This window comes from Paramormyrops kingsleyae, chromosome 21 (assembly GCF_048594095.1).
Source record: "Paramormyrops kingsleyae isolate MSU_618 chromosome 21, PKINGS_0.4, whole genome shotgun sequence".
Lineage (NCBI taxonomy): Eukaryota > Metazoa > Chordata > Actinopteri > Osteoglossiformes > Mormyridae > Paramormyrops > Paramormyrops kingsleyae.
This window is the reverse complement of record NC_132817.1, coordinates 20,988,897-21,015,077: the sequence shown is the minus strand read 5'-3', so window position 1 is coordinate 21,015,077 and position 26,181 is coordinate 20,988,897. Positions and strand designations below refer to the sequence as shown.

The 26,181-nt window shown below is 42.7% G+C and overlaps 1 protein-coding gene across 3 annotated transcripts in view; it reads right to left on the bottom strand.

The window, feature by feature from the left end:
* Positions 1–420: 420 nt before the first annotated feature.
* The window catches only part of LOC111841033 (calmodulin-regulated spectrin-associated protein 2-like), a 43,026-nt gene continuing 17,265 nt past the window's right edge, over positions 421–26,181 (bottom strand). Inside the window, exons 3-19 of one of the 3 annotated variants that reach the window (XM_072704032.1) lie at positions 25,981–26,142; positions 24,383–24,432; positions 18,291–18,303; positions 17,084–17,137; positions 15,172–15,313; positions 14,369–14,508; positions 11,199–11,289; positions 10,994–11,093; positions 10,846–10,883; positions 10,628–10,697; positions 8,411–10,514; positions 7,755–7,891; positions 6,589–6,809; positions 5,953–6,049; positions 4,007–4,122; positions 3,626–3,744; positions 421–3,465 (exon numbers count right to left, since the gene is read on the bottom strand). In XM_072704032.1, coding sequence (XP_072560133.1) covers positions 3,160–3,465; positions 3,626–3,744; positions 4,007–4,122; positions 5,953–6,049; positions 6,589–6,809; positions 7,755–7,891; positions 8,411–10,514; positions 10,628–10,697; positions 10,846–10,883; positions 10,994–11,093; positions 11,199–11,289; positions 14,369–14,508; positions 15,172–15,313; positions 17,084–17,137; positions 18,291–18,303; positions 24,383–24,432; positions 25,981–26,142 — 3,960 coding nt within the window. In that variant the 3' untranslated portion in view covers positions 421–3,159. Of the gene's footprint in view, positions 3,466–3,625; positions 3,745–4,006; positions 4,123–5,250; positions 5,311–5,952; positions 6,050–6,588; positions 6,810–7,754; positions 7,892–8,410; positions 10,515–10,627; positions 10,698–10,845; positions 10,884–10,993; positions 11,094–11,198; positions 11,290–14,368; positions 14,509–15,171; positions 15,314–17,083; positions 17,138–18,290; positions 18,304–24,342; positions 24,433–25,980; positions 26,143–26,181 lie in introns of all 3 variants that reach the window. The other 2 variants (XM_072704030.1, XM_072704031.1) reach the window with 2 other exon arrangements.

The window sequence follows — 26,181 nt, the reverse complement described above, 5'->3', positions numbered from 1 at the left end:
CACGTATGTGTTATATAAAAATCCTAGACTGCAATAAAAACTAAAAATGCCAAACGTCTTGAATTTTGTTTGGATGGTCCCAACAAATATATGAATACAAATATGTGTGTATGACGCTGCTACAAATTCGTATATGATAGTTGTAGTTCCTGCTAAATAAAAGGCCATGTGCATGCATCTAGTAGTGGTAGCATAAAAGGAGCAAATGGAAATAAAGGATATCACTGTTGATTAAAATTGGGTAGTTTATGAGTTTATTAATTTAACGACCTAACATTTTACTTATGTTGGAATTTCATTATGAACAACTAAATATAAACTAAATAATTCACCCCCTTGTATTTGCTAAAAACAAACAAACAAAAAAGTACTTGCTCATAGGCAAACACAAACGCACATTACTGAGAGTCATACAAATAGTGGAGGCCATGCTTGTTTTTATTCAAGTCAAAAGAAAAACACACATGACTTGAGCAATATGTTAACAGGTTACTGCACGGGGGCTGTAGAATATTATATTTTTATGGCAAAACAGGACGTTACACAGAACGATACTCAACAGCATCCATTTACAATTGCTAGCTATTCATCTTGGCTTTAAACAGCCAAATAAGACCATAAGTCAAACCTCTTTCATACAATGAAACGTCAAAGGCATCATTTTCTTTCTGATTTTTGCCAGAAATGCATTTGTAACAGACCTGCAAAAAGGAACATTTATTTTTTTAAAATAACAAAATAAACAATTTGTATAAACTGTCATTTCTGATCCATCTGTTGCAACCTCAACACCTTATAAAAGGGGTTAATTTTGGGTTGGAAATATCAATTGACAAATAACTTTTGATAATTATCATTTAATGTCATATACATTAACATATATAGATATACCTGTTATTTTTCATTTTGCTGGACTAATGGCACAAACAAATGCATCTATTGCGGTATATTTGTGACACTGTTTCTGAAGGGGCACCTGTTCAGTGCAAGGTGCATGGAACCAAAGCAGATACAAGCGTGTTTACACAGGAACAGTCATCAGGGAGAATCTGAGCACAAGCATGGCTTGTTTTTGCATGTTGTATAGGCATAATGCGGAGGAATGTTACCATACACCAGTTAACCATTTGAATTTCTGTAACACAAAACTCTGAGATGCACAACAGTAATTTTTCCCTACGCCAACTACAATGAGGTTCTGAAAATTCTGGATTAATTTGTTATGGCAAAAAGGTCTTTTACATAACATGCAGCTTTTCTCTAGATTTACTTTAAAACTTTGTAAAAGTGTATTTTTGTATCTAATAGATTAGAAATACAATGTATTTATTTAATCTATGATTTAAAATATGTAGTGCAATACATACAATGAAATCTTCAGCCATAATTTGTAACAGGATATTTGAAGTCATTTTCCAATTAAAAATCAGATTGTGAATTATGCTGATATGACCGTATATAGTATTTGATCAATTTGATTATTCTCTATACTTGTTTAATTTAGATTTTTAAGTACAAAAACAGGTTCCCCATAATTTGTAGTTTTTCGGTTACAAGTACATCATGTCCATGCAAGTAATATGAATAATCTTTGACCAATTATATAAAAAAAAGGCAACTGTCATATATATTGTTTTTTTGTTACCAATTATGTACATATAACTACATAAAGAAACTGTTCATTTAAACTAAAATGCACATTATGATGCACAAATCAAAATCCAGAATGGGCCTGGATTCAAATAATCTTAAGTAAAAGGTAAGTTATTTGCAGTCTTTTCCAAACATACACAGTGCAGAGCACAGATTACCCACATCCCACTGAATCTTGTTGTTATAAATTTATTTGAAAAGACCATGCTATAAAAAGGACACCAATGGTATATAAATAAAACAATGTCATGGTTAAAAGCCAAATAGAATACTTCATATTTCAATATTAATCTACACAGCTCAAATGAAAGCATCGATAGCAGAAATATATATTTTACCAATAGTTAACAAGTGATATTATGTTCAGCCCCACAAATCTGTACTTTGATTTACAGGATTAAGCAAGTGAGTCACTAATTAAACACAATGTTTCTGTGGTACCCATGAATCACTTGTTTTAAAGCTATTTACAATTTCAAACTAGGTCACATAGTCTAATTCAAGATTTGCCTGTATATACAGTACATTGATTTGAATCTATATCTGATCCAAACATGTTACAAACCTTTTAAACTATATTTTTGTATCTTTTATTCTAAACTTATTTTCTGTTACATTGATCGGTAAATACAATGTGTTCAGAACAGTATATTCTAAGTATTTTCAAATTTTTTACAGTTATCTTAGGTTGGTCAAGGACAAGATCTAGCTCAACTATTTGCCTGGAATACAAAATGTTCTATATACAGTCACTGAACCACTTGTCGCTATTGAAGCATATACAATGTAGAGGCAATGTTTCCTATAGTAAAAATAAATTAATCAAAGTCTGTTGCCAGTTTCCAGCAAATTGGTTGTATTTCAGTAGTAATTTACCATTCTGCGTAAAGGCAATGTTTCCAAATACCAATGGAAGGCGCCATTTCCACTTTGCTTCCGCACACAGTCTCAACTGATTGTTTATATTGAAATTTCGCGCGACAATCACAAAATCAGAAGCCAGCATACAGGAAAGCATACAAATGAGATAAGCTCACAAATGCCTGGCTGCTGTCAAGTACGAATCAAAACAAGCATAAGGCCACAAATGTTAACGTATGAAAATTTTACCTACACAGACAAATAACATTCAGTGCTTCTGTGTACCAGATCATGTGACACTCACTCCCTTTCTTTTCAGCACACAGAGAACTGCACACATGCACACATTCAAGACTTTATTAAAATCACCCAGTTGTCCATGGTTGGGTGTGTTGAACACCTTAGTAATTTTTATTTGATACCTAATGGTGATGTACGTTCCAGTTGTGCATGACCACATCAGAGTTCTGTTTCGGCTGAGAAAAAAATACAAAAATAAATGAGGAAATGTAAGCAAGAAGAGGTGTGTGTTTGTCAGAAAAATGGAATTGTGCCTAATCCAAAAGGATATGTACAGTATGGCATGGTGTTGATTGGGAGTGTCCCAATTTAAAAAAAAAAAACAAAAAACCTTGTTAAGTTCCACTAAGACTTTGTCGAGAGAACTTTCTTGGGAGTTCCTGGTTTTTTGGTTTGCCACAGATGGCTGTAGATGGTGACAGCATCAACGCTGGCAGACATGGTTTTGGCAGGGATATGACTGAACTGCTTCCGGTCAGAGTTGTACTTGTACAGGCCCTCGATCATCTTATGGGTGATGGTCTTTGGTCCAATGCCTGCCAGCTTGGTGATCTCCTCCGTCTCGGGGAAGTACGTGTACACGGATCGAAACTGGCAACCCGAATCTCGAAAAAGGATCAGGAAGTTGTTGGCTTCTGATTTCTCCATCTCCTGAAAAAAATAATGATATATAATATATAAGTTATATTATAATTCATTTCACTGCAGCGGTCACTCTGCTGTTGGGATAAATGCCTAAACATAAAATCGCCAGAACTCTCTCCCACGCTTGTAACTAAATTACAAGCTGACTTAAGACTGCGCCTCCTACCTCTAATATTTTGTTCTTTTGACCTTCATTCACCTTCCCAGCCAAGCAGCAGTGGGCCAGGGCGTTCTGGATAATATGCTTATTAGACTTGGCACTGGGTTCCTTGTACAGCTTTGGTCCTGTGCAGAGACAAACTCAAAATCTTCAGACTTCAAGGGGTTTCTGAATTTAAATGTGTGATAATGCTACTTATAGGCTACTGGGAAGAAATCTTGATGAGCTTCATAACAGAAAAGGGAGCAAGTTGTTCTTTTGTTTTGTGAAACCATTTGTAACTACATTCATTCCACAACTGGAAAAAGAAGCATGGAAAATTAGTAATTGACTTATACACTCATTAGCATGTGTAAAATACTCAAATATGTATCAAGTGACCCAAACCTGTGTACTCTGTGTTGGAAGCTACCGATGACGTGGTAGAGCCATTCTCCCAGTCCTTCTCTCCGTTTCGGCTTCCTGAGCGGCAGGGGGAAAGACATCCGTCTGCCGAGTCTGGTCTGGGTGTGGATTGGGGAAGGGCGAGGTATGGTAGGCAAAGAAGTAGTCAGCAAGTACCCTGTGACATCACTCTCCTCACCTCTGTGGTTCTAACGAGTCACATGATGCGTTCCACATGTAGAAAAAAGCTCATGCAGCGAAGGAAACAAGGCTGCGAAAGCAGTGATTCCCAATCCGGTCCTCGGGGACAGGATTCACATTATGGAGCTGGGAGGGAGCAAAAACACGGACTGTCTGTCGGTCCACGAGGACCGGATTGGGAAACACTGTGCTAGAGTTTTCTGAAGCAAAGCTTTGATGGATATGTTCAGAAGGCAGGTGACAGAGTGGGATACTAAACAGTTACGATGAAAATATCATGGGGATTAGACGCGGTAGGCACCAGCTGTGTTGCAACTTCAAAGCGTATGATTTATATATGAAATGATGCGGAGGGATGCAAGTATATTGAGCTATTTTGGTTATGTAGTAGAAGTGAAGGACTTTAGCACTTTTGCGAGTTTTTAACAAAAAAAGAAAGAATTATATGAATTCACCGATCTATGCATGTTCCAAATGTTTTTCTAGTCAGGGCTGCGGGGAAAGGAGTGAGTTTGGGTCTGGAGCTTATAATTATCAATGTTTATTCAAAATGTTTTTAAGATGGTCAATGCTACTTAGAAAGGATGTACAGGGTCTAATTAGCAGGTCATACAGCCGTTCAGTATGAAAAGATAGATTTGTTTGGTTGCATTTTCATAAATTAATATTCTCATTGTATTTTTGATTCTTGTATTTAATTCAACATTTAATCTTGTATTTTATCCAAAGTAATGTACAGTTCCTGGAGAAATTTGGGGGTTAAGGACCTTGCTCAAGAGCCCAGTGGTGACAATGCTCTGCCAACCCTGGGATTTGAACCAGTGACCTTCCGATCACAGACGCAGCACCCTGACCCACTGAGCAATAGTATCGTTGTGTTTAAAATTAACTACTGTAACATAATTATAGCTTTTTAAGGTTTATTTCTGAGAGTGACCGGCAGGTGTTCAGCTCGGTATATTGACATTATCTCAGTGACATAATCCCTCAAACGGGTAGGACAACAGCAGTAATGGAGTGACTTGGGTTACAGCAAAGAGACCAACCTTCCTTTTTTCACTTTAGGAGAGCTCAGAAAGTAGGAGAAGCTGACAGAAGCTAGCCTACTGCTCGAGAATATTCCAGAAAGAATGCGAGGAGAATAAAAAGGTGTGGAGAACAGACAATGTCAGTTTTTTTTTTTTGCTTTCGAGTCAAAACGTTGTGAAGTCAAGAGTACAGAAGGAACTTCAGTTAGACATTCATGGGATAGTCAGTAACACACAGGACAGGTTACAGCACAAAACAGATACGACAATATGCAAGTTGTATAAGACTGCATTGGCATCTGAATCTGATCAGAGTTAAGAGAAAAATGTCTCTATAGACAAATTAATGACAGTTAATCAAAGATCAATTTTCGTTTTTAAATAAAATTGCTGCAACGATCAGCAGAAGCAAGCATTTCATTCTGACAAAATCTAAGCATAAAAACTGCGGTATTATCAAAACAGACAGAAATATCATAAATTCAACATTAGCACTAAGAAATATTACACTTTCTGCAAAAAAAATAAATGTTTAATAAATAATTCAATGCTACTGCTATAATATAAGGTTCCGGTATCATTCAGTACTTCCATGAGAAATTGAGGTAAAGCACTAAAGCCCCCTAGAGCCTAAAAGAGAAACTGCATGACACAAATAACCAAATGCTTTGTGAGAGTGTTAAGACTGAAATGGTAACTCGGGCTGGGTGATGTTCTTACCTGGGGAGGACCCTCTCAGACTGTAGGCTTTCACTGTCCCTGAGATTGAGGGAAGCCAGAGACAGACTTGAGACTGAATGAACACGAGGCCGTGAACCTGAATGTAGGACAAACACCATCACATCAGACCTGAGGGTTTGCTGCACACCTTGCAGCAGCACCACTGTTGAGGCACCATTGACTATAACGGTTTGAAAAATTTTGAAGGATTCAGGATTTGGTAAATATGCACAATTTCACAAGTGCTTCCCCTCCAAAAACACATCATCACATGTCAATCTCATATAAGCCCAGGTTTGAACAAACAGTTAAGCCTTCTCCTGTAGTGCTAGACTACTGCTGATACGCGATATTGCTGTTCGGTATACTGTATGAGAATCAGTTCTGAATTAAACACAAAACTATATACGAATGTATTAAAAAACATAAAATGAGGGTTTTGATAATATTTGGACATCAGCTGAATATCAATTAGATTAGTAAAGGCCACAATGTAATTGAAGAACAGCATGATCAAGAAAATGGCTTGAAAATTTGCACACTGACAAATGGCCACTTGAAGTGAGGTGGGACAAAGGAGATCGGTCGACAGCAGGGGCAGCAGGAGGAACTGAATGACCTCCTTGACGGGTTTACCTGCAGTAGCCTTGGCACTAGGCTTGGAAGACTCCATAACGTCTCTGTGTATGGATTTGGGGCGGGGCTTCTTCTGCTTGGCACTGAGGGGGCGGGGTTTAATTACACTGTCCATGTCCTCCATCAGCTTAAGCTGTTTCCTCCTGAGATACTCCTGCTTTATAAACTCCTTGCGCGCCTTCTCATCCTCCTTCTTCTGCCTCTCCTCTTCCGCTTTCATTCTGATGGGAAATGACGACAATATTCACATTAATAATAACTGATACTTTATGGATCCCGATGGGGAAGTTCTCTTTACGCCCCCCCAACCTTGTTCTCTGTAGGTGAGAGCGAGCTGGCCGTGAAGGGCGGCCACCCATTGCAGGCCTTAGTCAGGGACCCACAGATGTACCAAGGCTGAGCTCGAACCGGCGACCTTCTGATCACAGGCACAGAGGCTTAGCCCACTGAGCCACACACTTTTGGACTAAGTTATACAGCTGCACAATAATTCCAAATATACCTCAGTACAACAATATGCATACATGCATGCACATGCACAGTGCATACATATTGTTGCACTGAGGTATATTTGGAATTATGGTGCCTTTGTTTATTGGAGTGATGTATAATAACTACTCATAAGTAAGGTTCCAGGGTAGAAATAAGTCCTAAATAGCAAAGTCTGCAGTGGAGAAGGCAAAGACTTGGAGTTTCAAAAGTCAGAATCTCAGTGCATAAATGCTTGTTGTGAGCATTTAAATAATGTTCTGCATACAAAAGACTACATGACTGACGGCACTGTTCTTCCAAAATACTGTGAAGAAATTATAATAATAATAATAACAATTGATACTTTATTGATCCCCAAGGGAAAATTGTCTATACGGCTCCCTAAACTTGCTCTTTGTAGAGTAAGTTGTCTGCGAAGGGCAGCCAGCTGTTGGGGCGCCCAGGGACCTGGGGGTTAAGGACCTTAACATTATCTGATACAGTATACAGTCTGATACAGTATAAACACTGATATGATATATACAATGTATCCTTAGGTATATATTGTACCCATTGACTGAACTTTGGAATATCTTCATCCACCCAGCCAACCATCTTCCATCCCAGTTCAGGGTTGGGGGGAGTTAATGTGAGGTCATACAGGAAGTGATGCAGAGGAAGTGGGAGGGGCTCACCTTGTCATTTCCTTCCTCTGCTCCTGCTCGGCCTCCTGCTGCTGCTTCTTCTGCTGAGTTTCCCTCTCTCTCCTTAGCCTCTTCTCCAGCAACGCTGCTCTCTTCAGAGCAATGTCTTCCTCGCCCTTCATGTCATCCTGGAAACAGCCACAGCCAGAGGTATAACGGCCTCACTATGACATTTCAAGCCCTTCCGCGTCAAACATGATCCTTTCATCTGTGATCACTCATGCTTGAAAGCAAATTAACCCAAACTCTTCCTGTCAGATGCCAAACTACAGAATATTTTGCGGTGCAAAATGTGTAAGTTACTCATGTACAATTTTTGAGAATCTTGTCAGCTGGTGAACTTCTGCAGAAAATCTTCTGCTTGTGAGTTTTATTTAATTATTCATAAACTAGAATTATGACCTGAATCAGAGCCCTGCTGACTGTATTTTCTCAATATTCTGACAGTTTCCTCCCTTTAAATGCACAACTCATTAATCAGATGTAAAAGTGGGTATGCTAATTCATTAACATTTTAAATAAGAGAAGCCAAAGGAATTTAAATGAAAATTTCAGTTGCAACCTGACGTGTCTTGTGTTTTGAATCCTAGCACATTTTAGCATGATCCCAGGCTACTGTGACCATATATCATAGTTCATATCTTTACCTTGAAAAAGAAGCCGCAGCACGTTTTCTGTTCTTCTTTGGAAACCTCTTCGCCAGCTCCACTTTCATCCTTTTCTAGTCCCTGGCCTTCCAGTGGTTTCAAAACAGACAGTGGCACCTCTATCAAGTTCTTGGCAGTGGGACCAGTGGCTCCGGTGGGATTTGCAGATGGTATGACAGTGAAGGTCTCTGTAACGGGTTGGGTTAACACCTCAGACACTTTGGATTCCCTGGGTTTGCTCCCTTCTCTGAGATCCACCACTGCCCTTCGGTCCTGCTCTTTCTGCTTTGTTTCTTTGGTTGGGGCAGGAGCTGGATCCACAGCTATGGTCGCCTGCGCTGGTGTCTCCGCTGCCGGCTGTCCATTTTTGGTGCTTTGTGTGCTTTCTTCAGGCTTGGGGTCTGGGCCTCTCGTGGGCCTGGAGTCGTGACCTAAGTACGTGTAGGAGGTGGTCTGGGTCTGGCTAGGAGAGAACTTTCGCAGTCTGGGGAGGCTGTCGACCGACTGCGGGGTATTGAGCATCCGATTGAAGGGGGTGATTCTCAGCTCACTCGGCCGAGGGGTCCTGGGGGTCCTGGAGTGAAACGATGCCGATTTCCTCTTTATGGCTGCTGGAGAGCGGTGGGCAGGTCGAGGAGACCCAGCAGAAGACAGCACAGGAGACATAGACCCCGCGGAGCGAGTGGAATGGCGGAGATCTTGCACTTGTTTCTGTGGAGAAGGTTGGGGTGGGGAGATGACCCACGACTGCTGATCCCTCATCTGCATGATGACCTCCTGTTGCTGGGCCAGTCTCTGCATCTCTACTTGCAAGAAGTTAAGTGAGGCATTCAGCTTCTCAATGGACTTGGTGTACTCTGCCATATCCACCTCGCTGGCGCTCTCGTCGCTGGAGGACTTCATCCACGTGACCTGGCTTCGGTCCGTGTCTTCACCCTCCAGTTTACCCTTCACAGGCTGTTGGCTGCCATTAGCAGGTGGTTTGTTGGACTGGTGATCACCAAATGATGAGTTACCCTCGCCAGCCCCTGCTTCATCCTTGAGTGGCGAGGTGGCACCCCCTTTCTTCCTCACCACATTCAGGAAGGCTGTCCTGCCCATCTTCTGCCTGTGTCTAGTAAAAGCCTCTTCTACTTTCTTCTTCTGTGCTTCAATGGCCCTCCGTTTCTCCTCCAGTTTCATCTTCAGATGGACCATTTCTGAGGCTAGCATTTGCGTAGGGTCTCGGGGAGACTGACGGATGGGACTCTCCTGAGCCATCGGAGCCCATCCCACCATGTGTGGGATATTAAGCTCAGAGCTTTCGGGGGTGGTCTTTGGGGAGCTGCTGCTGGTGCTCCGTCCCTCCACATGGTTCAGCTTTTTAAACTTCTGCTCAGCAAAGCTGGTCATCTTGACACCAGAGCTAGAGGAGGCAGTACTATCGGCATGGGACCTCGCACTCATTGAACTGGGGCAAGGGCTCGTCATCTCTCGAGCCTTACTGACCCTGAGCTCAAAATCGTGGTCCATGTCTGAGTCCAAGCTCACTGTGTAGTCCTTCAAGGATGAGTCCTCATCCAGGGTCTCTTGGATGTCTTCGGTGCGTACATGGATTCCCGTGTCCACCTCCGTTGAAACTGAGTCTGTGTCTGCTTCAGCACCTCGCGCTTTGGGGCACAAATCCCCCGTCTCAAGGCCATGAAGAAAAAACCCATTATCTACAGCCTCTCCCTGAATGCTGCCTTGTGGCCTTTCAGAATCATGGATGATCTTCAGGGCCTCCTCCATGCTCGGCATGGGAAGGTTCCCATGATCATCTGAGACTTGGCCATTCAATAATCCCTTGTTATTCTTGGGTAGAGACCTTTCAGGCTGTCGTTCAGTGTTGGTACCTACTAGGTTCACTGGAGGTTCCTCCTCCTCAATGCCTTCTCTCTCACTCTGCCCATTCACAGGTTGGAAGGAGAGATTCCTCTTCATATTCTTGGACACATGATTCACTTTGAAGCCCAGCCCATCTGTGCTGATGGACCTGGTCATGCCTCGGTTGGAGATTGTGGAGCTCTTTACAGTGTCCTCCTTATCAAAAGGAATGTCAAAAGATATCCCATGTGCAGATGATCTATCAGACAGAGGGACAGAGAAAACAGAACAATTCAAGATCGTGGCATGGCGTCACTTTAGCAAACAGCATTATTCACCTAGACATCTGATGCACACAATTTGTTCACTGACCGTTTTTCCTTAGGCCACGTGCCCACACAGCCATCCATGTAAGACAATGAGGTTGATCGTTTTATTATACCTAACATTACACAACAATAGCAAAAAATCAGAAAAATCAAACATACACATAACAGTCATAGAAAACATAAGCAATACTTAAAGTGCACAAACATCTCAAATAGAACAGGGAAATGTCAAACATCAGCACTTCAGTAATTGTCTCTTACCTGAAGTGGAAGTCTGAGGCTGGACCCTAAGAGGCAGGCTTGCAGAGAGAAAGAGACAGAGGCTTTTCTAATCTCTGGAAGTGCACTTCAGTCATGTAGTAACTCATTATAGATATATAATGATGCATATAGTGGAAGTAGAACCGACCTTGGGTGTTCTGGAAGTGGGGGATTCTCCATAAAGCTTCTGTTGCTGGCATTAGAGATGGGCACTGAGGGTATTCCTCTCAAAGACGATGGTTCTAGCGCTGGAAGCAGACCAAACCTCGATTAGATGCACTTACAAAGTCATGGCATCTTCGAAAACTATTATGCTGCACGAAGTGTGTCTGTTTGCTTCAGCGAACCCATACCTTCAGTGCGCAGCATCTGGGGCCGAACAAACGAGGGCTTCACAACTTCGAACCACCAGAACAGCTCTGCCATGAACACCAGGTAGTTGTTCTGGAGCAGAATATAGTGAAGAGGCATTCATGTCAGGGCACAAAGCATCCACCCGTCCATCTTCTGTAACTCCATAACAAACCCACAACCCTGGAAGCATAAGATTGCACTGCAACTCACTGCACCGCCTAGATGCAGTGAGTAGCCAATAAACCAACAGCACGTATACTGTATATATACCATCATAAGGGTGGTGGATCTAGATCAGGGGTGGCCAATCTTTTCCAGAAGGGGCCACAGTGTATGCAGGTTTTCACTGTGACTCCCTAATTAGATTATTAATTAGAAGACTGATTGGCTTAAGAGTCATCACACCTGGGTTTGAACAGCTGACCTAAAGTTTATCCCAAAAACCTGCATACACACCTTAGAGGCTGTAGTGATGTTGTTGAAGGAAACCTTCCAAGAGGAATTTGAGCTGTCTGCCTAATATGGTCACCACTAGAGGTCTCCGTGAGCCTCAATAAATATACCTTTCTTAGCACAATCATTACTGGATACCCATGCTGTATGCACTTTGCTTTGTAATGTTATAATTTCTTCTTAAGCACAAGGGCAAAAAAACAGAGTTAGTCATGCAAACAGAGAGAAAAGAATGATGTAACTAGAAAGTGTCCTTAGAATCTGGTTATGCAGCATGAATTTAGGTTTATTTATTTATGAGTTTTGATACCCCCCTCATGAATAAGAGGAGTACACTCCTTTATGAAAGATACAGTATAATCTAGGATGACGTAGGAGAGCAAATCAATCAACCAGAAACAACTACATTTCGAGTCTGTCATGCACTATAAAAAACACACGTGATAACCCTTTTCTGCCACATATTTAGGAAACTTCTGAAAATATTTACATTGGATTTGATGGATTTTAAGAGAAGTCTCATCCTAGATAAAGAAAAATAAATCAGACCAACATTACACTGAGCAGTTCAAAGAATGGACCAAACAGGCTTAAATTCTAGAAGTCAAAATATGTTTACTATTGTGAAATTGGATTCTCCTTTGCCAAAAAAACAACTTGAACTGGGGTACACTGTTGTCAAGGGGACTGTGAAGAAATGCATACATTTAATGATTTATGTACAAGTATTGCACCTTTAGAAGAATCAAAACAATCAAATGTTCAATAGTTCACCTCTTTGGTTATCAAAATGTTCTTTCTTTCATAGACATTTGAACCAAGTATCCTAAAGATGACTGCAGCCTAATGACTGAGTAGGAGGTATGTCATCAAGACACAGATGTTAACTGCAGGGATCAGGGTCTTCAATGGAGACCCAGGAAGAAATGTTTCCTTTTTGCAATGCGACCAATCAGAGTATCTGTGATGTAAGTAGATTCCTCATATGGTTTCTGTTTATAGCAGCTAGGCTTAATGATCTATTTTTCAACAATGAGGCCATTTAGACCTCCAGCTGTATGTGTGATTGTAACCAAGAGTCAAGGCTAGCACAATTTATGCTAAACCACTGTATCCATCATGGAGTCCGTAACTTTCAACGTGTGAGACATGTGTTACGGATTGCATGAAATACTCGTAGCTGTTATGACACGGTTACTACTCACAGCTGTACTGAGTGGGATTCTGAATCGGATACTGTTTCATGACTGGCAACAGCGGCTGGGCGTGTCCCCCAGGAAAACCACTCTCCCTTAAGCTTTGATGGAGCTTTTGTGTAAACAAAAGCTTTATATAAAAGAAAAATAGATGGAACAGGGTATGAAGAAGTTACATTAAGTTCAAAGTTCTGCTAATGAGAATGGTACAATACCAATGAGTCAGGGCTCCAGTTCTGAGTTAGAATTAGAACGCTGGCATGCATTATGACTATTTCCACAAGCATTTGCATGATTAAACCATTGTGTCACCAATAGCATGCAACAGAATAAAAGTATCAAAAAGAACCACATTTTTCTTTTAGGATAGTCCTTAAAAAAAGTAAGATTGGCTACTTTTGATATTAATGCTGCACTCCATAGGAAATTGCATCGACAAAAGTTTTGCCCAGGATACGATCTGACAACGGCTGGAAACTAGCCATATCTGCTATACATCAGTCAGTCTGTGCCTGAGTGCTGCTGGGCTGGGAGGTTCTCATACTCAGATCCCCCCACAACCGATTTTTTTCCTTGGCTACAAAAGGCTTAGGGACAAGAGTAGGTTATTTTTTTTACAGAAACACTCTGACTGCCTCACACCCGAATCTCGATCCGAGCAGAAGCCAGGCCTTCACAGTTGGGGGGTGGGGTGGGTGAAGCAGGGGCAGATCAGTCAAAGGAGCAGACAAGGCAGCCAACTCCCATTTCCATCTCAATGGACGGGAGCAGGGTTCATTTGTCCACAGCACTTGTGTGTCCAATCTGAGCTTATCGACAGTCATCTCCACAGTGAGCTGCCTGACTGGAGACTTTCATTCCAGGCCTAACGAGAGAATTTCTTCAGTCTAGAGCCTCATTATAGTAGCATTGCCTAGATGCTGGAACTATAATGAGAGTCTACAGTTGACAGTAATATAATGACATACACAGCTAACTGGGGCTTCTTGTGTCCAGTCAGTGCATAATTTCACCCGGCTGTGAAGCAGAAAAACTGTCCTTTTTGCAGTATGACCATGTTAAGAAATAGTGTATTAGAACCCTTTATTCAAAATAATTTTCACTCCTTCCACCTCACAGGCAAAGGTAACTGCTAAGAACCCATGTCAGACATACAACTGAGATGAATGCAAGTTCTGTTCAACTATCATCAAAAATGAACAGCAAGACTCAAGTGTTATTAGCTGTGATAGAAAAACTCTCTGCAGGAAATGTAGGTTAGGGACCATCTTGCAAACAGAATGACGAAACTGTTGATGACTCATTGAGGAAGAAAATACCAAGGCTTTCCTCCTGGCCAAAAAAAACGTACCGCAGGTTTGTGGTTCTAGGAACCCATGACTCATGACTCACTGGGCAGAGCAGCACTATCAGGTTAGAGCTCCTCTACAAATGCAACATCCAGACTCATAAACCCAAACCTTCAAGCTGGAGGTTCTCTCATTAACACATACATCCCTGTGTGAGGATGGCAAGCTCACCTTAATGGATGAGGAGGCGTAGACCATGTCTTCGAGGGTGAAGTGGCAGCATCGGTCCAGGTTATCCCCACAGAAGTCCTGAATCAGCTGGAGGTTGAACAAACTGTCCGCCAATGACATGGTCTCCTTCAGGCATATGTCTGTTAGGCAGGAGGGCAGGACATACCCCATTATGACATCACTACTCATACCCCATTATGACATCACTACTCAGGAGACAAGGCATTTCCTCTCACTACTATAAACACTTGCAAGACACAAAGAAACTAACCAAACAAATATCTGCTGCATGGTAAAACTACACTCTTCTCAACGGTACTCCTTATAGGACAAATCCCAGAAGCACACAAACACCTCTTATATACCTGCCTTGTAACGACTAGCCTTTTTCTACTTGCATTCTGGGAAATTTCAAGATTAATCTTATCCCTGTTTACCATCTACAATGAAGGATTATTTAACTGTAGTAAGATAGACACCTGACTGATTAGCACAGAAAACATGTTGCCCTACAGAATCACAGGGGTGATTATTACTGTCCATTGGACCACATTACTATTTTAGGAAAATCAGTGGGATGCGCTAATTTTGCAAAATGGGCAATACTATTTACTTTAAGTACTTATCCAAAGTGACAAATGGCTTATATCTATTCTAGGTTTTGCAAATACAATAGATATTTCAGGCCAAGTGTCATGCTGGTGACCAAGACAGCAGCCTGCAACTCAACGCTCCACTTACTCAGTCCATACCAGTATGGCAGCTACTTGCTGCCCTCCTGGTCGACAGAAGCGATGTCATACCTTCCAGCTTCACAAGATCCGGGCAGTAGAAGTGGAGGAGTGCAGCTATGGCACAGCCATCTGCAGTGTCCTTCAGCAGGTTGTCCACCAGGGGGAGACATGGGGCTTGTCTGGATATCGTCTGTTCTTTCCTGTACCGAGCCTATGCAGTGACAAACACCAGGAGAGAACACACTCATAAGCGAGCCCCCATCACAATCAGCGAACCCTACACACTTACGGGACACACCCACACATATACGCAACTATAGACAAGTTTAGCTCAGGAAGTAGCTCCGGAAACAGGGAAGGATTCGATTGGACAGACAAACCAGGGCAAAGCCACATGCAGAATATATGCTACTGGTGCATTTTGGGATTGCAGGTACTTCCTTTGGTCTCTGGTCCTGTCATAAGTTACTGAACCAGTTTTGATGCGCTGTACTCATATGCGCTGTAAGTCCACCTCGTGTACTGAGACCTACGGCGGGAGATCCCGTTCCAGGCCCGTAAGTCCACCTCGTGTACTGAGACCTACGGCGGGAGATCCCGTTCCAGGCTCGTCATCCTCCTTGCCCTTGCACTTACACCCAGCAGAAAAATGCTAAATGCAATAGGGCTTAGTTTCAATAAGTACCATGGCTCCGCCGTATAACTGCTGTTGTGGTGAAATAACCACATTTTGTTGATTCAATTCCGTGTGCGCGGCTGGTGTGTTTTAAATCACTCACGTTATTCATGTCCCCATTCATTCACCTCCACCGAATGCTGCTGAATGAAACCGTACACCCCTTTCTGCGAATCACGGAGGCCACGATTTCATATTTAATAGCACATATTGGGTGAAGTGCCAGCAAACACATCTGCATTGTGATATGCATCACCCCTTCAGGGAGGACCAAGAGGAAGTCATCGTTCTCAGTGCGGTCAGCAAGGCTCTTCCATACTCATATGCGGTATTATCTCCAAACTCCAATTATGTGCTTGACAAAACACAAAGGTCAACTGAGAAGGCTGAACTTCAGCTCGACTGAAGTGGAGTGAGTGCTTCAGAAAAATGAGAATGGAGCACAGACTGATCCAGCACTGTTCTGGATTAGGGAGTATACATTATTTATTACTAGGGACATGAAATTCATTATATGTTGTAAAACTTGGGGTGGAATTCTGTACCATATAAAGCATGCAACACATCAGCAGTTATGGGAGTTGGAGAGCCTGATGTTTAGATTTTAATATTTTATTCATACAATTGAAAAGTGAAGTCATTCATTTTTAAAAATCCTGTAGCAAAAACACCTGAGTAAACTATTTCAGGACAGACACTCACGGACGTCAATTATAAGACTCTAACACTCATGGGAGTTTTGCTTACGCAAAAATGTTCCGAGGACAGAATGGAAAAGAATGATTCAGAGAGAGAACCAATCAGATTGTAGAGGAGGTGGGCCCAAGCAACTTCAGGAGGCGGGACCAACCAATCAGATGTCTTGCCCTGCTCTCTGAACAATTTTGTGTAAATAAAACCCCCATAAGCGTTTCTAACACTGATGCAAAATTCAAGGTTAATGATCCAGGATGCTAGTGGCTGTAGAGTTACTTACATAGAAATCATATCACAAATATGTCTTGGTGTGCCTAGGAATGGATAAGGGGCACAAACTAGGGTTCTTGGGGTTGGAATTGCCTCTATGCCCTGATCTAGGACATGCATGCCCTCACGTAAAGTTAATAGGCATTTGCTAATCTACAACTGATTCCAGATCAGAATTCAGGAGCAACTTCACCCTTTCCCCCCCAGATGGAATGAGTGCTCATGTCTATGGTAGGCTGCATGCTTCTCAAACACAAAGGAGGGATGATGCAATGGGATGGTGGGGGGGGGGGGGGGGGGGGGGGGGGCGTGTGCAGAGAAGCAGCTTGGTGAACTTACAGGAACCAGTTTCCAATACCATTTGATTGGAGACTTCGGCCCAGCAAGCAAGTGGTGCAACAAGAAAAGAAAAATAAATAAAACAATTAAAAACAAAAAGAAAAATAAATAAAACAATTAAAAACAAAGGTGATAGAAAGAATAGGAAGAACCATCGGCATGAAATGAACAAGCCAGTCTAGGTCTGGGCATCTGAGAAGAGCCCCGCCCACAAAGCCACGCCCCCCATGTTTAACCCAGCCAATCGACCTTTGTGTTCCAAAACGTACACAAGGCATTTCATCTACAGTTCATTACAAAGGGCTCACCTGGTACAAATGGGGGGCTACAGCAAAAATGTGGCCTGCATGGGGCGGCCTGAGGACTGGACTGAGAAACGCTGAACCACAGTACAGTCTAACATCCCAGCTAGTGGTTTCTTCAACATTAGATGGTTTCCACCCATGACAAAACCTGAATGTGCTGTTTCCATAGGCTTGTGCCACAAGCTCTGTGCAGAGAACTTTAAAGGCCATCTATAAATACAAGGCAGTTTAATAAACTAGGTCTATAAAAATATGCATTATTGTTGAAATTACTGGAGAGTGTAGAAAGGAAACTCCAGACACACACAAATGTCAAATGAGGCACTTTGGGGTTAAATTCAATGGAGAGCTAAATATATTTACACTGTCTGAAAAGCAATTCCACTTTGTTCTGGATTTTGAATGCCTTCAGTTCTAAGACAATGCCTTTCAGACATGGCTGAACATTTGGCTGGTGATAACAGGGAAAGCCTCAGTTTGGTGTTAGTCCAAAACCAATCAGATCAATGCTATGTGATTGATGAGATGATTGGTAATGAAAGATCTCTGGCCACAGCCAATCACATTTACCGTAGCGCGAAGACATGCATTAACATGTCTTTTTTTTTTTCTTTTACACCTATCATATACCTCCTACTAGCACACCTGGTATGTGAGTGGATGACTGCTTTAAAACAAGCTGTGGTTTGTTCATAAGTCATGTCACGTGACCTGATTCAGCACGTTTTAGTTGCTTAACTTCGGGTGAGGCAAGGGCACAGACATCGGGTGCTTTCTGCAAAGTGCCTAAAGAGGTCCCAGTGATTAATTGACAGATTGTACATCTCTCACATAAAGTGAGTCCTACACTTTTCATTAAGAGCCTCGCTTCAGTACAGAAACCAAAAAAAGTCGCCATCAATGGCATTCTGAGCCCTACACCTTTTGTCACCTTTTGTGTCACAAGGACAGACAAGTCATTAATGCACTCAGTGCTGAGGCCCAGAGCAGCGATGAATTCTACTGTGAAAGGCAATGGGGGGGTTAGGACACTGTGGCTGTGATGAGAAAGTCGCCGGTTTAAATCCCGTGGTCGGCGGAGTGATTTCACCCTTAAGGCCCTTAGCCCCCAGTCGCCCCAGGGACTGTCTGACCCAGCTTTCTCAACTGTATGTCGCTTTGGATGAAAGCGAAAGCCAAATAAATAAATGTAAAAATACACAGAGAGTGAGAATAAACATCGAAACTTCCAAAAATACCCCCTTGTCCTGGACGGCCCTTTCTATCTTTGAGCGCCGCCCCAAGAGGGTACACAAGTACCAAAACGGGGTCATCTTGGGTTTCTTCTTATTTCTGCATGTATCAGGTCACGAATTTCAGCTCCCGAGAGGCTCGGCGCGGGATAAGGACGGCACGTGCCCCGAGGCAGACTGGCTCTTACAATGGAGACAGCCCATGAGGCAGCGGCGGTAACTATGAAAGGCCCCGGCGTCTGCAGTGCATCTTCCACGGTTCGCAGGCGGCACGAGGCTCGGTAATGAACTCGCCGCTGCAAATACCTGCAGTGATCCTGAGTGCCCACAAGGTGGTGCTAATTCCTCTTTGCAGCGACGCGGTGTCTGTCGCGCGGCTACTGTGCCAGTGAGGGTGGGGTAGGGGTACGTGTGGCCAGAGTTGTGCTGTTTGACACAGAAGGCCCTGTCTAGACTATTATATGATTCTGGGGATCAACAAGCCCCTGCCCTTGAAGCAAAATCGCATTTGTGACACGGACAGGCTAATGGAAGAGCAGATAGTGACCAGCAAAGGGGCTCGATAGAGGCGCAGGGATTGCTGGGATTGCTGCGAGGATTGCTGGGATTGCTGCGAGAGAGTGGTGTTGAGCTGCAGCGATTGTTTGGGATTGTTTTTTTGGAGTGTTTTGAGTGTTTGTGTGCTTTACCTGTTTACGTGGGTGGCTGTTTATTTCTATTTATTGTTCTTATTTCGGTCAGCGTGAGTGCTTGTCTGTCCTGTCTGTTAATCAACAGCGCGATTATTACCGACAGAGAGCTGCGGGTGTCGCGTGCGCGGCGTTTTTCTGTCCGCGTTTAAACTCCGTAACAAACACCCGCGGGGCGATTATAACTAATAACATCTAACGTCGGTATCGCTACCAAGCGTCGGAAAAGGACAGTTGCTCCTGAGCTTTGCTCGGTCGCCAGTCGGGGCCGGGAGGACATTTTCCACTTTTTTCCCGCTCCGGCAGTAGCCTGCTGTGAGGGGGTTTTTGTGGTTTTTCGACCTCCCAAGAGCAACTTCGATTTCGCCTTGTTTTTAGTTCATACTTGGTTCAGGCAGAAGTTCTTCTGGTAAGTAGTAGTAAGTTTATCAGGTTTAAAATTTTTTATAAAATAATAATTAAGTTCCGTTTTAACACAAGTAATAACTTATTTTAGTGTACTCCGCACGTTACTGCATTTATTGTTACGCAAATTAATCTTTATAGTTAAATACACTATATAAATTTACTGGGCTGGGAGTACGGGGTCATAGTGAGTTAGTTAATTATGGGGCCAGCTCAGTGTTGCGTTTGCAAGATGTTTGCCCTTCTGGACGTTAGTGTCCAGTCGGACTTCATCTGCGAGCGATGTAAGCTAGTGGACTCACTCATGGTCAAGGTTCGCGACCTTGAGGAGCAACTGGCTCGCATCCAATGCAACAGTGAGTTAGATGAGCTAGTTGATACGCCGTTTAGGGAGACGGTGTGTACGCCACTAACGGGGTGGAGGGAGAATGAAGAGCAGAGAGGTCGAGAGAGCTGGGTGACCGTAGGTCGTAGACGCAGGAAAAGGCGTACACACGTTACAGAGGCGGCATCACCTGAGGTGTCTGTGTCTAACAGGTTTCAGGTGCTTCCAGCTTTAGAGCCGGAAGGGACTGGGGAAGCAGGTGGGCCCTTGGGCACTGAGGAGCCCCCTCCCCCCAGAAAGAGGGAGGTTGTGGTAGTGGGGGATTCAATTATTAGGGGAGTAGACAGTTATGTGTGCACGCGTGATAGAGGGTCCCGTACGGTGTCTTGCCTGCCTGGTGCCCAGGTAGGAGACCTTCCAGATCGTGTGGACAAGCTTTTGGCCCCAGCTGGGGTGGATCCAGTTGTCGTGGTGCATGTTGGCACCAACGACATAGGCAAGGGTAGAAGGGCTGTTCTGCAGGATAAATTTATAGAAGTCGCCAATAAGCTTAGAAGCAGAACGTCCATGGTGGTATTTTCCGAAATACTCCCCGTGCCACGCGCAAGTGAGGCTAAGTTAGCTGAGATAAGGAGATTAAATGCGTGGCTAAAAGGATGGTGTAGGAAAGAGGGGTTTAGGTTTATGGGGCACTGGAGGACCTTCTGGAACAGGTGGGACCTGTTCAAGCCGGATGGGTTGCATCTGAACCGGAGGGGAACCAGTGTACTGGGAAGGCGTATTTGTAGAGTAGTTGAGGAATGTTTAAACTAGGGACTGGGGGGGCAGGGAGGTTAGTTAAGTATGTAACTGGGGGGAAACGGAAAGCCCAAAAAAATCATATTATAAGTAGGCACTGTAATAAGCCTACCCTTTGTTGTCTGTATTTAAACGCCAGGAGTATTAGGAATAAAATTCATGATTTAGAGGCTCTTATCTCATCGGACTCTTATGATATTATAGCAATAACTGAAACGTGGTTGAGTGATAAGGATGGACAAGAATATAATATGGATGGTTACACATTGTTCCGTAAAGACCGTATAGGTAAGAAGGGAGGTGGTGTTGCAGTATATGTAAAGGAAATCTTGCAGGCAAGGGAGCTTACTGATATAAGTAAAAGTACGGAAGCTATATGGGTAAAATTAGATGCTACAAACTCAAATAGCCTAATTGTCGGTGTTTGTTACAGAGCACCCAATGTAGCTGCTGAGGAAAGCAGATTGTTATACAGTGATATTAGGATTATGAGCAATAAAAATGATGTGGTAGTTATGGGTGATTTTAATCTACCGGGGATACAGTGGGACATTGTTGCTGGCTCTTCTGAAAATGAACTTGAGATGGTGGAATTAGTACAGGATTGTTTTTTTACTCAGTTTGTTAACACCCCTACCAGGGGAGATGCCATTCTTGATCTTGTTTTGTCTAATAACCAGGACAGGATTGGTAAATTAGATGTTTTAGAACCACTTGACAGTAGCGATCATAACATGGTTAAATTTGAGGTTAAGTTTAGTGCCCGAAGAGCAAAGTCCAAATCAAAAATATATAATGTTAGGAAGGCTAACTTCAATTGTATGAGATTAAAACTAGAAACCGTGAACTGGATGGAGTTAAATAACAAAACTGTTGAAGAGGCATGGGAATTTTTTAAAAGCACATTATTGCAAGTACAAGAGGACTTCATACCTGTTTCTAGCAAGAATAAATCTAGGAAATTGCAACCTAGGTGGTTTAATAGGGACATAAAGTATAAAGTAAGGAGGAAAAGGGCTTTGTTCCAGAGATGGAAAATAACTGATGAGGACATAATAAAGCAAGAGTATCTAAATCTACAGGCTGAATTAAAAAATGACATTAGACGAGCTAAAAGGAATGTCGAAAGGAAGATCGCATTGGAGGCTAAGGATGACGTTAAAAGTTTCTTCCAGTATTTTAACTCTAAAAGAGCTCTAAAAGCTGAAATTACTAATCTGCAGGATAGTAAGGGTCTTATAATTGAAAACGACATTGACATAGTAAATGAGTTCAATGATAGTTTTGCACGGGTATTCACTGTCGAGGACACTAGTAACTTACCAGTTCTTATTACTAATTCAACATCGTCTATAACTAATATATATATAACTGAAGCTGATGTTTTGCAAAGCCTAGCTAAGCTCAAAATAAATAAATCACAGGGCCCTGATGGCATCTTACCTATAGTGTTAAAAGAGATGAGGGATATTATTTGCCGACCCTTAACATTACTGTTTCAAAAATCCTTATCTGAAGGTGTGGTACCTTCTGATTGGAAGCATGCCAACATAACGCCAATTTTCAAAAAAGGGGATAGAAGTAATTTGTCAAACTATAGGCCAATCAGTCTAACTTGTATAACTGGTAAAGTTATGGAGGCTATAATCAAAGAGAAAATGGTAGATTACCTGGACTCAAATAACATTTTGAGGGATAGCCAGCATGGATTTAGGAGAGGTAGATCCTGTTTAACAAATCTGTTGGAGTTTTTTGAGGAAGCTACTCAGGAAGTTGATGATAAGAAGGCCTATGATGTCATCTATTTAGATTTCCAAAAGGCTTTTGATGTTGTTCCCCACAAGAGGCTCTCACTTAAACTCAAAGCGACAGGTATTTTAGGAACTGTAGCGACTTGGATTGATAACTGGTTAACGGATAGGAAGCAGCGAGTAGTTATAAGAGGCTCGATGTCACAGTGGGCCTGCGTTCATAGTGGGGTACCGCAGGGTTCAATTTTAGGACCACTTTTGTTCCTAATTTACATAAATGATATAGACACCAATATATACAGTAAACTGGTGAAATTTGCAGATGACACCAAGGTGGGTGGTGTAGCAGATACTGACCTAGCGGCTCAGCAGCTACAGCGGGATCTTAATTTAATTAGTGACTGGGCTGACACCTGGCAGATGAAATTTAACATAGACAAATGTAAGGTACTCCATGTAGGGAGCAGAAATATAAAGTACAGGTATTTTATGGGACCTACTGAAATAAAGGTAGCTGATTATGAGAAAGACCTTGGTGTGTATGTTGATGCTTCCATGTCTCATTCTCGCCAGTGTGGGGAAGCAATAAAAAAGGCCAATAGGATGTTGGGGTACATCTCCAGGTGTGTGGAGTTTAAGTCAAGGGAGGTAATGCTAAGATTATACAATTCCTTGGTGAGACCTCACCTAGAATATTGTGTACAGGTTTGGTCACCATATCTTAAAAAGGACATAGCGGCCTTAGAAAAGGTGCAGCGTAGGGCCACAAGAATGATTCCTGGTCTTAGAGGAATGTCATACGAGGAAAGGTTATTTGAGCTAAATCTGTTCAGCCTCAAGCAAAGGAGACTGAGGGGGGACATGATCCAGGTCTATAAGATTCTAACAGGTTTGGATGCTGTTCAACCGAATAGTTACTTCAGCATTAGTTCCAATACAAGAACTCGTGGCCATAGGTGGAAATTAGCGGGAGAACATTTCAAACTGGATTTAAGGAAGCACTTCTTTACACAGCGTGTAGTCAGAGTATGGAATAGTCTTCCTGATAACGTAGTGCAAGCTGAATCCTTGGGTTCCTTTAAATCAGAGCTAGATAAGATTTTAACAACTCTGAGCTATTAGTTAAGTTCTCCCCAAGCGAGCTCGATGGGCCGAATGGCCTCCTCTCGTTTGTATAGTTCTTATGTTCTTATGTTCTTATAGCATTAGCTTTATTTCTTGTGCCATGTGGGTCCACGGCAGGCAAACCGCTCACATTCCCCATAAAGTGAGTTTGCACGGCACTGCTGCCCGAAGGAGGTCACCACTGAAGCAGCCAAAGCTGATTGTTAACTGAGAAAAAAAACGTCATTCACATCCGCAGGATCGAGCAGGACTGACCACCATGTTTTTGTGGTGACACATCTTTTTGCAACGTTTACAGCAACATAGTCTCATCACCGCTTATGCAAACCAGTCACACTGACATTGATATCTTCTACATTTTCTCCTATTTTTACTGTATTGTAAGAACTGCTTGTCACAGGTTTCCATTCCATAGTACAAAACAAACAGGACGCCAACAGAGCAAAGATCCTTTTCCTTCAACACAGCATTAAATCTATGACCAACACAACCTTGAGTCTCAAACACAGAAAATCCAGGCTTAATCACTCATGTAATTTAAAAACCAAAGGAAAATATAAAACAGGAAGCGGTACGAGTGGTCATGATCCTGAGGGTCATCCTGCCATTCGCAGGCCGGCCGTGCTCACCGGCGAGTCCTCAGCCTGGTCTTTGTCGGCACAGGACAGCTCTCTCAGCTTCTGCTCCTGAGTGATGATGTCTCTCAAGTTCTCATTGACCTGGTTAATAAAGGAGAGAGAGGGAAAAAAACAAGCATTCATTACAAAGAGTCATTAGAGCCAATCGAACAGCAGGGGCAATTAGTTTCCAGGTAGGAATTGTAAATAAAGACAAATTGTGTCAATAAATGTCCTGCTTCCCGCAGACCTCACACGCAAATGAACTAAACCTGCCCTACACAGTAAAAGCAGCAAAAAAGGTTTATTCTAATTGTTCAGAAACACAAACTGCCATCTCTGTTCAGCACAATACAGTGCCAGACTGTTCATTTCAAATCTCCCCACACTAAGAAAGAGCAAAGCAGCCCGTCTCTCTACACAGGATAAAGTTGCAAATCCCTTTAAAAGGCAAACTATTATTTTTTTGCAAGACTTTATCCTTTAAATGAAAGATGCATTGTGAGAAATCCAACATGCCTGGCAAGGAGACGAGGGTGGCAGAGGGGCTTAGGGGGCTGCTGTAGGCAGTCATGCAGTATGGAAGTAGCCTGCGGCATACTGCACCCCCCCCCCCCCCCAAGCAGAGGCTACTTCAGCCTCTCCGCACAGGAATGTAAACAAACGGACGCTTCCACGGCACGGAGCCCAGCTCACAGAGTCGCGGCCGGTAAACATGGCGTGTCACATGACCATGGCATTCAGCTTAAATGGAACTCCCCCCCGCGACAGACTAGCGTTACAGGAATGCGTGCATTAAAAAAAATTATGGGGGACAAGGAGTTTGGGAAATGGGACAAATGCTCTAGGGCGATCTAACACAAACAGCAAACCAGGATGACTATGCAGGAGAACAGCCTATTTCCTGTGACAGATTTATGATTTTATGGCATTACTGGGGGCGAGTTGGAATCGTACCTAAACCCACGGTTAGAGATAATGATGTAGTGATGTGCTGATTCACTCCGGCATCAGGGGACATTAAATGAAACCCTCCGTTTGGATAAACACCTGGATATGTGTTGCGCTTTGCTCTTTATAAGCTTAGCTTTTAGCAGGATATCAATGCCAATCGTATGAGCTCACAATGCTCCTTTATCATTTACATATATGCTGAACTGGCCAATCAAATGAGACTATTGGCCTTCAGACGTTAATCTACCCGCTTTATGTGTAGTACTTTTATTATTAACTGCTTAGGTCAATGCAATATCTGTGTAAAGTGTGAGTTTTAAAATCTAAACTACTACTGATAAACCAAGACCATGAATAATAACTTTGACAGCAAATACTGTACCACAGAGCATGCAGTATTATATATATATATATATATTAAAAGAAAACTAAAAATAAACCAGACTTACGGGAAATGCTTTGGCAATAATAAAGTTTTTATCCAATATAAATTATTTCGGCTCCGGGTTTGCAGGTCGCCATGGAGTTCCATGATGCCCTTGGCGACGACAGTTCCTAAAGCTCACCTTATTGATCCAGGTCGCCATGGAGTTCCATGGTGCCCTTGGTGACGACGGTTCCTAAAGCTCACCTTATTGATCCAGGTCGCCATGGAGTTCCATGGTGCCCTTGGTGACGACGGTTCCTAAAGCTCACCTTATTGATCCAGGTCGCCACAGCCTCCTCCGTGTCGTAGGGCACGTCGCCGTCGGGGTAGCAGGGGGAATACTTCTGTACACAGGACAGCAGCTTCTCCACACTGACCATCTCCACGGTGTAGGCCATCATCAAGGTGTCGATCATAGCCAGGTGGGAGCTCTGAAAGGGAAAGGCCGACCGCCATTAAAATTGCCCCTC